The sequence below is a fragment of the Castor canadensis genome, chromosome 5 (assembly GCF_047511655.1).
Source record: "Castor canadensis chromosome 5, mCasCan1.hap1v2, whole genome shotgun sequence".
Lineage (NCBI taxonomy): Eukaryota > Metazoa > Chordata > Mammalia > Rodentia > Castoridae > Castor > Castor canadensis.
The window spans coordinates 45928531-45945884 of NC_133390.1; the positions used below are offsets into that span (position 1 = coordinate 45928531).

At 34.7% G+C, this 17354-nt stretch overlaps 1 protein-coding gene and 1 long non-coding RNA gene across 6 annotated transcripts in view; one reads left to right on the plus strand and one right to left on the minus strand.

The window, feature by feature from the left end:
* The window catches only part of Epha6 (EPH receptor A6), a 933912-nt gene that overhangs the window by 879146 nt on the left and 37412 nt on the right, over positions 1–17354 (plus strand). For all 4 annotated transcript variants that reach the window (XM_074072946.1, XM_074072947.1, XM_074072949.1 and 1 more), the window contains one exon: positions 3720–3869. In XM_074072946.1, the coding sequence (XP_073929047.1) occupies positions 3720–3869 (150 nt within the window). The remainder of the gene's footprint in view (positions 1–3719; positions 3870–17354) is intronic.
* The window catches only part of LOC141423227 (uncharacterized), a 76876-nt gene that overhangs the window by 15298 nt on the left and 44224 nt on the right, over positions 1–17354 (minus strand). The window contains exon 2 of one of the 2 annotated variants that reach the window (XR_012447918.1): positions 7011–7132. The exons of the other annotated variant lie outside the window; for it this stretch is intronic. This is a non-coding gene — a long non-coding RNA (uncharacterized lncRNA). The remainder of the gene's footprint in view (positions 1–7010; positions 7133–17354) is intronic. 2 annotated transcript variants of the gene reach the window in all.

Consider the following 17354-nt stretch of genomic DNA (forward strand, 5'->3'; position numbering starts at 1 on the left):
GGTGGGGTGAGGCATCATGAGACTGCGGTGTAGTTTAGTGGTAGAATGCTTGCCTAGCATGTGTGAGGCCCTGAATTCAATCCCCAGCAAACCTCAGGAAAAGTATACACAACAATAATAGAGTTTGGAAATATAATATTATAACTTTTGATGATTTAAGAATACAAATAGGAAATGATGCTTAAGAAATGGATTTATTTCTTAAGATGATTTGCAAGAGAAGGAAGAATATCCTCATACTTAAGATAGACCATATAACTAGTGTATGTGAAATCTGTCTGTGATTTGCTATGATTTCCTGGAGCACCTTAGTGAATTAAGGCAGAGTCTGAAGAACACTAATGCCTCCACCAATGTTCTCTAAACTGCCACACAGAAAGTTCCACTGTCTGGAGATTAAAATTTATGGTAATTCTGCAGTAAACACATTAGTGTCTTCTTATTCTGACATCAGTTTCCATATAATGAGTTTTCTAAATAACCAATGGTTAACTCCTTAAGTTAAAAAAAACAAAAAGGGGTAAAAGTCAATGTCTTTGTTTCAGTCCTTTATGAGATATTATTTATTCATGCTGTTGCTGTTTTATACAAAATATGTTTAAATTACTTTATCTTGCTTACCATTAAGAATGATCACTGTGACCATTAATTATTGGTTTAGGATGTAACCCAAGAGTGTGTTTGTTTCCTTTTCTATCTGCCATCAAGCTATGTGTTCACACAGACTATATATCAACCAATATGGCCCATCTCCTTACAATCTAACAGGAGTGGAGAAACTGTGGGCAGATAGTAAAACTCTTCTATGGCCATTAACTCAAATCCTCTCATTCTATAGATCTGAAATCTAAGACACCATGGGTCAAGACTTGCTCTCAGTCACATAATGAATTTTGGAACAGTTGCCTCTCAAAATTTGCAGTTCATAAAGAAAAATATTGTTTAGTCAAAATTGTCTCTAGAAATTCCTTAAATGATCTTTAAGTACAGTATGTGTGTTTTCTGTATCATCTTCTTATTCTTTATAGTTTGAGCACTTCAGAGAGATTGAGAAACTAAGAAAAGGAAAGCCCAAGGCAGCTTATCGTCTATTCAAAACACTTACAATAACCATCAAATTCCATGAATGAGAAATGGGAAGAGAATACTTTAAGTGTTCTTGCTCTTCTGTGGAAATCTTTCATTGAGTTTCAGTATTAAACATCATTACCTTACTACATATCAATTGCCAGCCACTCCTCTGAAGATTAAAGGGTTAAATTTAAAACTCAGATATTAAATTAACCTCTAACACAACTCCATTCCAAGGGGTTACGGCATACAAGGATACACAAGTATACAAAACTCCTGGTTCTCTCTTCACATTTCTACTTACAGCCTACTACCTATTTATTAGGTACCATAAGACTTAAAATCAGTGCAGAGGTAGGGGGTGGAAGGGAGGGGAGGTTTACTAAAAACTCTTTTAACAATAATCTAGTTTTCTTACTTCCTATTTCTCTTTTGTTTCCTAAGTGATCAAGCTTGCTATAAAAGAAACTGATTAGCAAATGAAAATATAACTTATTTTCTTTCTCATAAACATATGGTAAAGCAACAAGTAATATTCCAACTATTATGATTTCAAATTTAAAGTGCTATCTATTCATTCCTAGAACATGAAACAAACATCCGGTGGTTAAAGTTTCAAGGAAAAACACATCTTAGAGCATTACTCTGTCTACAATTCAAGATTAAAGGTGAAAACAAAATTAAGCCAAAAAAGTTCAAGTTAGTCCATTCTATTAAAAAGGGGTGGGAGGATGCTAGAAGTGTGGCTTAAGCAACACAGCTCCTGCCTTGCAAGTGCAAAGCCCTGAGTTCAAACCTCAGTAACACAAAAACAAACCAAAAAGCTAGGCTTCTATTTCCTATCTTAAGCACCCCTTCCTCTCTGCCCTATCTTGCAATTAAATATAAATGGTATCTTGTACATATCATCCCATTGAGAAAAAAATTTGAATGTTTCCTTATCTCTGTCACCTACATGCTCAGAATTATGCCAGTTTGTGCATGCTATCAGGTTCATAGCATCACGCATTTTTGTTACTTAAAATTACATTTTCCACATTAAAATTCTGCCCCATTTTTACATTGTATTTTAAGGTTATTCTATTTCACACTTTCCATTTCAAGATTATACTGGGAAAAACATTTGAAATAAAGCTATACTGTTAATTTTGCAATGATGTTTATTTTAACAAATACTTTTTTTTTAAATGTTAAGTTTTTTTGTTGGGGAAATGTAATAATTAGTCTACAGGGATTGTCATGAGAAAATGCCACGGATTTGGGGGTTTATTTCTCATAGTTCTGGAGGCTGGAGTACAAGTTCAAAGTGTCAGCACATTTGGCTCCTCCTCAGGTCACTCTGGCTGCTTCATGAGTATGTTCTCCTATGGCCTTTTTCTGTGTCAGCATGTCTTTGATGTCTCTTTTTCCTCCCATAAGGACAACAGCCATATTGGCTTAGGCCCTTATGACTTCATTTAATCCTAACTATTTCCCTTAGAAAATAAGTAACTATTAGACTCCTCAATTAATAACTTTTCTTTTAAAGAAAGATGTCTATCTGACCTAACTTCCTCACCAGCCAAAAAACGCATCCTTTATTTCTTTCCATCCCTACTCCCCTTAACAATAGATTTTGTGTATAGTGCATGATTAGATGCTATGAGCATCAGAAGGCTGATAATATTGGAATAATCCCATTGTGGTGGGTTTTAATTATTGAAAGTAATTTTGCCGTAAACTGAAGCCATCTCCATGATTTGAAACTGTAGTCTGGGAGCAGCTTCTTGTTCTCTACCGCCATCTACTGGCACCAATGTTGACCTCATCCACTCAACTTGGCAATTGATGGCTGCAAAGGTTTTAAAGATTGGAAATCACATGGATGAATTGTTTCATTCTTGCTATTATAGTAAAAGGGGATTTATAGAGTGTCTCAACAGATAAAATGTAATAAATGTTAATAAAAGTTAAGCAAAACACAATGGCAGGCTTTAGTCCTTAACCAGTGTAGATTAAATTCATGCAATTTAATCTCTTTAATATTTTCAAATGTTCACTTGAACACTGAAGAAAAAAATATAAAGTAGACTAAAGTGTTAAAAAGGTTATCCTTCTCAGATGTTCTTGTATAGTGCTAAAGAATATTTTTGAAATAACAGATGACAAGAAAGGTAAGGAAAAGAAAAGGGAAAAATTCTGATAAACATTGAGTTGGTACAGAATGTCTCGGTTCTGTATTTAACCACTTGCTTTCAATTAAATTAGAGATTTTTTTTATTGTTATTTATAAATGCAATACAATATTTAATGAGTGTTGAATGATAATTTAGTTTTAATGTCCTATAATATGGAACTTTCTTCAAATGTCATAATAGTGGGTTTAATTGTGCGAATCTAAAGTAAAAATAAATTTCTCTAATGGATGAAATAAAATATTTCTGAAGTATGACTTTCTTCCAACTAAAGCTGTTTTTCACTGAATAATTGTAGGAAAATATTTCTGACATTTTAACATTATCTTAGCTTTCTTTTCATTTTAATTTAAAATGCCAACACTGTTATGAAGTATTTAGATCTTTCTAACAAGAGATATTTAATTGGAATACCACTTTGTTTCTTAATACACTTCTGATCCAGCTGAGAAATCTTCAATCTATTTTTTTCAGGGTGGGAAAATCCCTATAAGATGGACAGCCCCAGAAGCTATTGCCTACAGAAAATTCTCCTCAGCAAGTGACGCATGGAGCTATGGCATTGTCATGTGGGAGGTCATGTCATATGGAGAGAGACCATACTGGGAAATGTCTAATCAAGATGTAAGCCCATAGTCAGTTCTCTCATTTTGTGAATATAAACACATTAGCTTTGAGGGGGAATACACCTTTTGTCCTCACTTAGTTTACCTTCCTGAGAGTTGCTCAGGGACAGCACGGGTTTGAGAACTTGATCAACCTTTTACTCTGAGCTGATATTTGTGTCCTAAGGCCAGCTGACACATCTTACCTCTGAAACCTCCTCATTGTTCTAGTGTAGTTGCACTGTGTTTATGCAATAGCCTTGACCTCCAACTAAAGCACAAGAAAGAGTAATGTTGACTTTTCATTGCTTCCATGGGGCAATTGAATGCACTACTATAAAACTCAAAAAATTAGATACTGCTTAGAAAAAAAATGAGTGAATACTCTCAGGAAATGCTTAATATGTGATATTCTTGAGACTCATAATCTTTTGTACAATCTGTTTTGTTTCTATTTTATCTATAACCATTACCTTGGTAGTTGAAAATATTTAAAACAGGATAATTCACACATTTAACCTCTGTGATCTATTCACAGTGATAGACGCAATTACCTCTAATATGATTTTGAATGTTTGTGGTGCAAAGAAACACTATGCAACTATAAATGATCCCTGAACACAGAGTTCAACATTTGCAATATACCATTCTTTTCTTCCAGTTAACCACTTGACCAATCCCCACAAACCTCCACACATCACACTTTGCTACTCCATCCCAGCTTTGATTTGGTCAAGTGTCTTAAGAGCTTAATCCGTTTCTAATGCCAAGCATAGACAAGGTTGGATTTTGGTTATCTGGCCATGACTAATGCTTCCTCCTGCCATGTAGTACTGCTTTTGCAGTTGAGTCCTGCTTAATTCTGTGGTTGTCTACTGACTGATTCTGTGAAGAATGCCAAGTTGGGAAACCTACCCAGCAACCAGGATTCAGGTCAAATACACTGCTTAGTCATTGCTCTATAAAGCACAACATCAAAATTACAAAGCCAGTATAACTGGGTCGTGCAGAGCTTCTAGCTTCTAGTGTGTCATCACCAGTAACCTCTGTTCTACTCCAACAGTGAAATGCTTTAGAGGCAGATTATTTACCTAGAGTCTACAATTTTCCAGGGAATTTTATTTGAAGACCTCTGATCTTACCTTCATCTGATCCTTTTTGGTGGCTGGGACTGATTTGGGCAATTCCTAACAGCCTTTTAAGTTCTTCCTAATCTTGAATTTCAGAATTAGAAATTTGTGCCTTCACACCTAAAAGGAACTTACATTGGATGGTAATTTTGTTTTGCTTTTATTGTTTGTTTAATCAGTTAGCTAAGGTAATGGAACTCTTGAATCCAGTCACCATAATTCCTGTTCTACACTAAACTGAGGACATTTCTTGCCTGCTTTTCCTATTTTGACCCAGGTGTAATAGGCCATCCAAGCAAATCTCCAGAATTAAGTCCTTTCTGATGAGCTACAGCCTTCACTGCATGGAAGAGGTTGCACTTCAAGTGCCTCCTTAACTAGTATCCCACTTAGTCTTTGTCTTAACCAGTACCCTTAAAGACTTAGAATTTTTTTTTTTTCAGTACTGGGGATTGAACCCAGGACCCTGTACTTACTGGGCAAGCACTCTACCTATTGAGCTATGTCCCCAGCCCTTTTATTTTTGGTTTGGTTTTGAGGTAGGGTCACATTAAATTTGCCCAGTCTAGTCTCAAACTTTCAATCCTCCTGCCTCAGTCTCTTGAATGTCTGGAATTACAAACATTTATCACACAATCACACCTGTGCACACTCAGAATTTCTTAATTGCCCACATTAAGCAGCTCTAGGCTTTATTAATAATATAACCCAATGAGTAAAAAAATTCTTCAGCATCTGCAGATGACATGTGTATTTATTTGCATATTATGCATAATTAATATATTCATTTAAAGTTATTTTTATTGGTTTATTATTCTTTCTCTATTCTACAAACTAGGGCTATATAAGAGAACCAATGCTATACCTAGAAAGGACCATAAAGATTTTCCAGTCCAATCCCTTGTTTTACTGGCCAAGAAACTGAAAAATGGAGAATTACCATGATTACCCTAGAATCAGATACTAATGATAATTAATTCTTTTAGGACATAATTCTACCTTCTGAATAAGTCATGGCCAAGAAGAACAGGGAAAAATTATGTCTTTCATGGTGGTTTGTTTACAGGCTGTATGGCTCCCCAAATAATGCTGGTGGTCTCTTGCCCTAGTGGAGCTCACATTTTAATGGTGGGAATATAAACTACAAATAAATAATAAGTAAAAGATATAGTATATAACACAACCATCACTATTATATGAATAAAAAGCAGAAGAGGAAGATAAGAAATGCTAGGGGTTGATTTAAACAAATTATGTACATTATAAAATACATTCCTAAAAGTCATTCATTTATAGCCATAAGTCATTCCTATTAGACATTCATAAATAGCCATTCTTGTAAAAAGGTAAGCAATAAATACAATGAGCAGTTCTATGATTGTCCTGCCTCCTAGGTTTTCTCTTGAGGAACAAGATAGCCACCAATTTAGAAAAAATGGCCATGGTTATATGGACTATAATTCAGTGACCAATAAAACCTCTGGGTTAGAAGATTTTTAATATCCCTTTTAACAGTAACATGAAATTATTTTATAATTTCTGAAGAAACAGTTATTGTACTTTTCTCACCAAATGAAGGATTTATATTATTTCCTCCTGACTTTAGGGCTTTGTGATCTCTTTGGAGGCTCCAAGAATTACATAGGACTTCCACAAAACAGAACAGGTACAAGTGAAGATACCAGACCACAAGACAGATTTCTTTAAGGATAGCAGCTTCTGCAGGGAAAGGCCCAAATGTGCAGTTTTCACACAGACCACCATATAAATTTTTCTTAATTGTTGACTATAGTAGTATAGACCCTGTTATCAGCTCCTTCCCGCCTGAATTTTGCACAACAGTTTACCCAACCATTCTGGCCATAGGTCTTGATTATCTGTGTCCAAGATGACCATTTAGGCAGTGGTTTTGTCTATTAAATCTCTTTTAGCCACAGAGACTCTATCTGGAACAACAGAAGCTATTACAGCCAGTAATAGACTCCTGACATTAAGCCCATTCTCATTCATTCAGGGTTGCTAATACTTACAGCACCAGGCTGAACTCTTCTACCACCCAGAGTTTGGTTGTTTTTTCAGGTCCAAGTAGTGTCTAAGTTACTGCATTTTTATAGTCTTGGTTTAGGTTACCAAGGAATATTCAAGCAAAAATCTGAGAAAAGGAAAGGACAAAGTGAGGAGTTGGGAGGAGGCCAAACCTTAAGACCTTCAGTTTGATAAATGACTAGAGAAAAGTAGTAAGAGCTAAAATCTTTTATATATCTCATGAATACCTTTTGCTACTACAGTAAAGAGAGTTTGAATTTTGTTGAGTTAAACATATTGAATGAAAGTCAGCATATCTGTGGCAGATCCTGTAACCAAAATTTCAGTTTGAAAGCAAAAATAGTTTAATCAAAAATTTCCCAGCTCCCTTCTCCAAATACTGGCTGTTTCTTATTTGTCTTACAGTCCTTATTTATTTGGTCACAGTATGGTCTTGTGGTTGACTTTTTCCAACCACGATGTATTTTAAATAAAGAAAGTAATGTGATAGACAATAGGATTCAACTGTGTTCTGTTTGTATGTTTTCTATATCTTTACTACATTTTGGAGAGTTTAGCAAAGCTGTGAGCAAAGATCAAATGATCAAATGGAATGTTACTATGCTTTATAATTTTTAAGTGAGTTTAGGAAATTTCAGATAGTTTTAATAAAATAGTTTCTCCACTCTGCAGACTGTGGTATATTTTATTACAATGAACAATTCTGAGTTTGCAGAATCTGCTTTAGTGAATAATATAATGAGTTTCCCAAAGGTCAGTGGTACTATTGTACATGAGGGAAAGGAAATGAGAAAAAGCATAGTACACAGAACTAGTCCATAAAAGACATAACAAAAAAATAACAGCAGGTGCCATCTGCTTAGCTATTTAGCAACTACTTGTTAAACATGTGCCATTCACTGGACTAAGTGTGCATGTGGGGTAGGGAGGTGAAATTAGCAAACTCAGTCCTCCACTATGTTAAATAAAATAAATCAGACACAGAATGATAATTACACTTGAGGAAGCTAGAAAAGTTTATTGCTTACAAGTAAAGTGTAGAATAGTAGTTACTAGATACTAGGAAGAGAAGGTAAGAAGGTGCCGAGGGGAAGTTCCGATACCAGATACCAAAGCAGGTAAGTAGAGTAAGTTCTAATGTTTGACACAGCACAGTAGGATGACTGCCTACAATAAATTGTTACATATCTTATAAAGAGCCAGAAGAGAGGAGTTTGAAGACTTCTAAATAAAAGAAATGACAATTGTTTAGGAGATGAAAATGCTAATTATTCTTTTTGATTGTACACATGTATGATATTTTCATACTATGCCACAAAAACATGTACAATTTTCAAAGAAAAAGAAAAAGTAAACCAATTCTTCACTCAAATAACCCTCCTTTAGGTTCTGGTTGAATTAAAGTTCTGGTATGGGTTAAGTCTTGCCTCCATGACCAATTAGGGTAATTCTCATCAAGAATAGATGCTATACTTTCTTTTCATTTTTTAAAATATAAACAACATTGTGTGAACCCAACATAGTTATTTAAAAAAAAATACATGTCAAGAAAGCATGCAAACTCTGTTTCAGAGTTCTTTTGATTACAAATGATAGGAACCCAACCTGAACTAACTTAAGCAAAAATAAGAAAAATTTTTGATCATGAAACTAAGAAGTTACTTATCAGGCTGGACCTAGGGGCCATGAAATATTTTTAGCACTCCCCTGAATTTCTTGGCTTCATTCTCTCTTACTACTCAGTTGTTTTCTGTCTTCTTCATATTTTGGGGCTCAGTTTTCCAGCTTATCAATCCTAGCACAATGAGATAGCTCTAAAAAAAATTAAGGAAACTCTGGTCTGCTCTGTGAGGCCCCTATCCAACCTGAACAAAAAATCATGTCAGAGAAGTGGATACTGTGGTTGGCTCAGCTGGGTTTACATTCCAGTCTCTTCATTCCAAGTTGAGTGAAGCACTGTGACTGGTACTTTCTTCATAATCTCACCAACTAATGGAGGAATTCCCCAAAGGAATGCAGTTGTGTTGTCAAAAGACCTGTTGTGTTTTCATATTTTGTTCTTGTTTTTTTTCCCCCTTTTCGACATACATCATTTTCAAGAGCAACTTTATTTATTGCAATACCAACTAGCATCAAAATTTTAGCATCTTTATTACAGTATTCAAATGAGGCAGCCAAGTATATTGGAATGACCTGTAGTTCTACATGGTCTGTCAATCTCAGAACTACCAACATTTTGGGCCAGATAATCCTTTGATGTTTGGGACTGTCCCGTGCATTGTAGGATATTTTGCACTGCCTCCATGCTGTACAAAATAGATTCTAGTCATTCTCTTCCATTGTTGATAGCCAAAAATGTACTGAGATATTGCCCTGTTAAAGATATGGGACAAAATCAACCCTAGTTAGAAGCTATGATATATAGCTAGAAAGATCCATGCTGAAATTCCTCATCCAGAATTCACTGCCCATATAATCTTAGGCCATTATTTTAGATACCTTCTTTTACTGTGGTTCGAGATACCCAACTGCAGAATTATATATATAAAATCCCTAATTCTCTAAATATATTTATATATAATTAATCTAATATATCTAATCTCTAATCTCTCTCTCTCTCTGTCTCTCTCTCTCTCTCTATATATATATATATATATATGGCACCCAGTACATAGATGTTGTTTAATTAATCATTGCTTTTAATAGCAATTCTTAACAAGGGCTTGAATTTTATGGGCTTATCATGAACCAAGTATTTTAGATGATTATCTCATTTAATAATCAAGATAATGCACTGAGGTAGATACTATTATTATTCCCATTTCTAAATAAGAGAACTGAGACTTAGAAGGTATCAGTAACTTATCCAAGGAGCTGGTGAGTGTTGAGCAAAAGTTTAAGCCCCTTCTTACTCCAAAGTGCGTGCATTTACCCAATAAGCTACACTGTAGAAGTCCAGTTTTCAAAGGACTCTATGTACCATCAAAGTTCTATCTAATGCAATCAAAACATCTTTAATTATGTATGCCAGTCTAACACAAGGAAAGTGTTTTCATTGTTTCCTGTTAGCAAAAGAATGTGATTGACTAGCAACTGTTTAGAAATGTAAATCCTGTTTACAAAATTGTCTATAAAAAACCTTTTGCAGTATTTTCTGTCTTTATGTTAAGAATGTATAAAAGGCACCATCCTATTTTATAGTTCTTAAAAATATTTAATCAAATTTTAATGATTGACATATTTAGCCCATTACCACAGACAATTACTGGCACATTGAAGGTACACAACTCCTTGTTGCTTTCTAGCACATGAAGTTTCCTTTTCTTTTTAAAGGTATTTTAGTATAGTATTTCATCCAAGTTCAAAATAATTATTTATTACATAATGGGCGCTCCAGAGATGACTCCAAGGACACTGCAATTTGTCCCTCCAACACTTATACCCAGAATGTGCTTAACAGAAGAGAATGGAAGCAAAACATGGACAACAGGCAGCATAAATAACCACATCCCCACAGAGCCAATACATAGGAAAAAATCTTGCACCACTTAAATGAGAGGCGACTTAGCTCTAGCTAATGATGTGAATGCTAGATTGGAGTTTTGGGTTTTGTTTTGGTTTGGTTTTTTCTCCTGGTATGATGCTGTTAAGAAAAAAAAAAATTGTCTTGAAGCACTTTGAAATCTAGAGGCTACCTAGGCATGATGTCGTTTAGGCATCTGCCACTAAGCCAGTTCAGTTTCCCAAAAACGTATCAGGGAGCATCTCATTTGAGGTCTACTTAGGAACATAATGCTGCCTCAGTGTTTTTGTTTTTGTATTTTTTTCTCCTTACATTTTAAAAGCTTTTTTTTTTTGTAACAATGAGTTTTGCTTTAGGTTGCTTTCTGTAGCTTACCTGAGGCAATAAGTGAAATTTATCTTTAGGGTTTTATTTTTAGAGGTGATGTGGTCAGAAACAAACTTTTGATCTTATCTGAATTGAATTCCTTTTTTTTTTCAAAATTTAGGATGAAAGAAAATAACCTTCTCCCATATTTCTTGTTTGTCCTGGTAATTCTATAACCTTGTGCAATTATGGGTCAGTACTTCAGCTAAGAATGTTGGACATGTAGAATCCATTTACCTAGAAATGCAGTATGATTTTATGACTCAAAAAGTCTAGTCATTTCCAAATTTTGTCTCTGATTAGATTTTCCAAACTTGACTTTATTATATTATGGTCCTTGTGCAATGGTCTGTGTAAGACACAGAAAATTGCTAAAAACCCATTCCTATTATTTCAACCTTCCATATTACAGAAGGAATTTTTGTTTTTATTTGAATATGTATTCTACTAAAGCAATTTTCAAAATGGCCTTCCACTTCTCTCATGTTCAGTAAGTCCTACTATTGGTACATAGGCAATCACAGCATTTTATTAAATAAATACTAATTACACTAGCATGATGTATGTCTGCTACAGAGGCAAGAATAACAGAGACTATTAAAGAAAGCAAGCAGTCATCATCATAAATAATTCAAGCAACGGAGTTTCAAGTAGAAGAAACTAGTAACCAGTGTATACTACTACCACTAAGTAATTTTCAAAGGAATGCTCTTTTTAACTAAATCACCACAAAACTAGGAAGTGTATACATATCAGTGATATTTATATAAAAATTATACCTTCAATTCCTACTTGGAAGAAATATATTTAAATATCTATAGTTCTTGATACTTTTATTTTTGTTGTCTTTGAAGCACTTACAAAAAGTTTATTTTTTAAAATTTCTTTTTCATTTGCACTCAATCTACTTTTCTACAGTTTTTAAATATCTTTAGTGGAGCAGGAACATATATTTTTAAGGATTGTTTAATATCTTCCTAAAATCAAAATGATGCCCCAGTGAAGAAATGTGTTATTTTCCTGCACAGAGTGCTTAGGAAAATGACCTTGAATTTTAAGAACATTGGTTTCTTTAAAAAAAAATGGTTTCAAAAAATTATTTTGGATTGTATCTTTATATTTCTGAAAAGTATAATTTGTTGTAGGGGAACTGGCAAAGTAAGAAGTTATCATGTTGCCTAACCTTCCTAGTTTTAGTTTACAAGGATATACCCCTGGCCCTGTCTGGATTTTTGTCTCTCTACCAAGATCCTTCTGAGCACCTGGAGCTCTGTAAGAAACAGTCCTTTAAAAGAAGGTCAATTCCTGAGCTAAATTCATAGAAACCACAAATCTAGAGGTGTTACCAAACTTCCCAGGAGGAATTGTTTCATTTCAATGACTCTAAAAACACAGCTTTTTAAGGTAAAAGGTACACTTACAGATAGAGTCCAGTTTTTATTTCTTTATTAATGAGAAGACAGAGGCTTGCCCAAAACCAAGCCCGTTAAGTGACTACTTAGTGCCATTCAGCCAGTTCCGGCACTCATGTTCGTACCAATGAAAGCAGTTACCTTAAAGGTATGTTATCTCAATCTCAAGAAGCATGACTTTCAACTGCTAGGGAAACAGATTTTGCAAGTGATAAATCATGTCCTTAACAACCTTTTAACCTATGAGAATCCTGTACTTCATATTGTTCCCCAATGTGTTCACTCTTTCACAAAAATAGTGTAAGATTGGAGGAAAGTTTTTAAAAATTAAAATAGAGATATTAGACTAAATAACAAATTAGCCTTTGAAGAAGTATTTTCTTTTTGTATCTTATTCTTTTATTACCCTATCCCCTCTTACTACGATAATTTTCTCATTAGTACCTTCAAGTTCATTTGTCTTGATTGCTTTAAACTGAATTATAAACTCTGTATGTTAAAAATATTTCATGAGAAATGAATGTAACTCTTTACACATGTTGCTTACTTGTAACCTCTTATTTTCTTGTTTTTCTTTCCTTCTTCCTTGCCTTTTTTTCCCATGTAATCACACCTTTACATGCACACCAGGAAAATACATTTTCAGTGTTACTGTATTATGAATCTAAATTTATAGAAGTATCATTGTCACAAAAAGCAATTTTGTAGTGGACCCTTTGCTTCACTACCCTCCTTCTACCTAAAATTATAGGTTCTCCACATGCTATGATGAATATTTAGAAGAAAGATAAAGGTAAAGCCATTTCACATTCCATTTACTAGTGTACATTTCAGTCCTTCAAGATTTTAAAACTGTTTCTTTTAAAAGAAAGAATGAATAATTAAATCTAATACATGTCTCTTTTGAAGATAGTTAGCAAACTTATAACAAAAATGTGATGCCCTGCACAGCCCATGCAGTCCTTATTCATTGGTGTAGTTCAGGAATATCTCAGCATCTTTATATTGACTGTCTAATCTTCATTTGTCTCATTAACAGATATTTATTGCCTGCTTTGATTCAGAAACTGTCAACATAATTGAAAAACTCATCAGATTCAACAAGAGCAGAACAGTGTGCTGTATGCCTCAACTGAACCTTATGTTGATTCTAGGCTGCTAAAAATTGCAGTATCAATGACAAGAAACCAGTATGGTCTACTTTGAACAATCAACCAGGTGGTTAGATTGTAATTTCTGACAGAATCTAATTCCTTCTACCTCAGCAAGGAAATTATTGCAGTCACACTTTTATATTTTTCACTTTAATTTTTTTACATTTTTAAATAAGGGTATAACCTTATGTAACTCTTCTCTCCAAGGCTGACAGCCTACAAATACCATAAAACTGAACTGCTACAAAATTCTCTCTAGTTAATTATCACCCTTTCATCTCCTAAAACAACAAAGCTCAATTAGTCTTTTAAACAAAGCACCCATATGCTGCTCCCTGTCAGTCCTTAATTAAGGAATCAGAAAGTACCTATAAAGCATAACTTTCTACAAAAGAAATATTTATGAACATAAAGGTTAACACAGTTTTTCTCAAGCTAGTCCTAAAATATGGCTTTCATAAGTCACATATCTGACAATTGGAACATCATTGTTTGACTTGACAAGGCATCATGATTGATGATGCTGCGAGGAGCTCAGCTCACCTAGCTGAGAGACTACAAGTGTTTTGGAAAGGCCAGAGCAAAGGGTCAAATGGGACAGGTCACAGGCGAGGTGAGGACTGAGAGTCAAAATCATGGTGAACCACTGCAGAATTTCAGATGCAGGTGAAACAGGATCACAATCCCACTGCAGAAGAATTGTTTTCACTGGACTGTGGAGCATGGCTGCAGGAGGGAACAATGAGACAAGAAGACTTGTGAGGAGGCTGTGCAGTGATCAAAATGGGACATAAGTCATTTCGAAAGAGGATTTCAAATTGACCCATATTTACAATATAGGAAGGTGGTAGAATCTGCATGACTTGAGCAATTTTGAGTAACACAAAAGGCAGAGGCCCAGATGTCTCCCTGAATATATTTGAGAGGAGAGAAATGTGGTACCCTTTACAAAGAGCAGACATCCCAAAAGAGGAACAGGTTCAGTTTTACACAGATAAATGCAAGGACCCTTTATGAACTGATATGTCCTATAGATGGCAAAAACAGAAATCTAGAAAGCTGAGCTATATCTACACATGTGGATGTCATAAGCAGATGATAGTAAAAGCATGGCATATATGAAAACACAGAAGATTCTAGGTGTGATTCAAGCAAATGAGTTGGGGATGTGGTTCAAGACTTCTGGAGGTATTTTCTCCACCACTACTGTGATTCACTATTGTGGTGACGACTTTAGTCCATTTATTTTTTAGAGAATTATTTGCGATTTTGCCCTAATCTGTTCATCAATTTAAGCTTCAGTTTTCTTAATTATAAAATGTATGTAACCATACTTACATAGTAAGTATTCTAACATCTGAATGAAGTAAGTAACATTAAAACGCCCAGCCCATAATTTGACACATAGTAAATGATCAAAGTTATATATGTTGCTGGAGTTTAAAACTAAAAAGCTCATTTTAAAAATAGAATAATTATCACCCTAGTCCCCAAATTACTTTTCCTCTTGTGTCCTTTATCTTTATGAAGCCAAAAACCTAGAAGTTATTACTATCTCTTTCTTCCACTGCCAAAACTAATCTTAACCACGTCCTGCATGTCTGTCAAACCAGACCATTTCTTGTATATAACTGTGACTGCTTCCACCAAGACCATCCCCATATCCGGACAGGATCACTGTAAACTCTTTTTCCACACTGTGAGAGAAGGTGAGTTCCTGTAAAAGGCAAGTTTAATATTTACTTGTTAAAATCCTTTCCTTCTTTCTAGAAAGTCTAGGATTATAACATGCAAAAAACATCATAATCATAAGAGATATACTTTTTTTCTGGTACTAAGGATTCAACTCAGGGCCTTGGCTTGCAAGTGATGAACCACTTGATACATGCCTTCAAATCTTTTGCTTTTAGTTTGTTTTTCTTGCACTAACTTTGCCTGGCTTGACTTCAGACCAAGATCCTCCTATACCTGCTTCCTCAGTAGCACTTGCCATATTCATAATCCTTTGTGTCCTTCACTATACTATACATTTCTGGCATACAGAGATATATCTTATTAATTATGTTATCATTTATACTAGAATGGTCAATAATACATTTAAGTGACTAATATCTGATTGGATGGATAAATTAAAGATCCACTAGAAAAAGGTATCTTTCAAAGAGTTATGTGGATTATATTGTTGAAGTCTCTGACTAGAGTTTTTAGATGTGTGATCTTGAGTAAGTTCAACTTCTCTGAGATTAAGTTCCTTGTCTATGAAATGACGATAACAATTTTACCAACCCCATGGCTTTATTATAAAGACTCAAAAGATTAATATATGTGCATCATTTGGAACTAACATTTTGGAATTATCCAAAAGTTTTCAATACTTATTAACTATTTTTTATCATTGCTGCTGTTGCATTATTGTAATTATTACTCTTATACAAGATGGTTTCCCTTTGTAGGTTAGCACTTGTCTTGAGACAGGGTTCATGACAAATTTCATGAGGTAATGAGCTAAAGAATTGAAGAAAGTTAAAAAGTAAGAGGTCAGCAAAGAAGAAAAGGTGTGGATCCCCTGATTCTCTCCCTGCCCCACAACCAGGCACGCTAGGACCAGATACCCTTCTGGACACAGTGAGAGTAAAAGTTCCATGCAAGGGACTTCACCCTTTTGTCATCCTTTCTTCTCTTAGAGAAAGCATGAGAGTAATTTTGTTGAGAGGGACTAAGCATGAGAGTAACTTTGTTGAGACAGAATGCCAAGCAGTCTGTCTGGTTTGAATAACAACTGTCAATAGTTGTCTGGAAAACTTCACTCCCCAGCAATGGAATCAGTGGAAAATAGTAAGTCTCTGGGACAGGAGGAAGAATATAAAAGTCAAAAGCTGAATGAGTGTTCTTTCTTTAAAATTAGTATTCCTTCCAGAGAGGACATCAAATGCTGTCATGCTTGTGCTTTGAATACATTCTGAGTAGCTTGACACTCCAAGTTTTCCAAAAATTTGTTCCTCTATCAAAACATAATTTTCTTCTAATAGCTTTTGTTTAGATCAATGGCATTGATTAATGTGTCAGACTGTACTAATTTATGAAAATGCAAAGTTTACAGGCATAATTCATGCTTTCAATTATGCATCATCTTAGAGAAAAAGCAAGTGAAAAAAATAATTTAAAGTAATAGATGCAAGGGTGGGCATGTTGGCTCACACTATAATCCCAGCTACTTAGGAGACGGAGATGGGGAGGATTGCAGTTCGAGGTCAATCTGGGCCAATAGTTGGCAGACCTTACCTCAACCAATAAAAAGCTGGGCATGGTGGCACGTGCCTGTCATCTTAGCCACAGTGGAAATAAATAAGAGGCTCACAGTCCAGGAATAAAAAATTATTAAAGAAAAAGGGATGGTGGCATGGCTGAAGTGGTTGAAGGCCTGCCTAACAAGTGCAAGTACCTGAGTTCAAACCCCAGTGCCACCAATAAATAAAGTAAAAGATGCAATAATAGAAATGCACATAAGACGAAGATTCAGAAATGACTATTCAGTTGAATATTACATTTTATATATGTGAAAGGTATTTATTTCCTCATGAAATAAATATGGTTTTGATTAATCCAGAATATTAAACTTAGGATCCAAATAAAACATTAAAGTTCAATTAGCATATACTATGATAGAAAACAGCATGGTAATCGGTACTTCAATTGTGTTCAGTGTTATAAAACTGGAGAGGAAGGTGTCATATTATGAAAATCAAAATGCATTTTTGGGGAATGGCCAGAAGAAAAAATTTAAAGTTATAAGGAACTAAGTTCAAATTCTAATTCTGTCTTGTACTATCTATGTGAATCAAGGCAAGGTTCCTAACTTCTCTGCATCTGAAT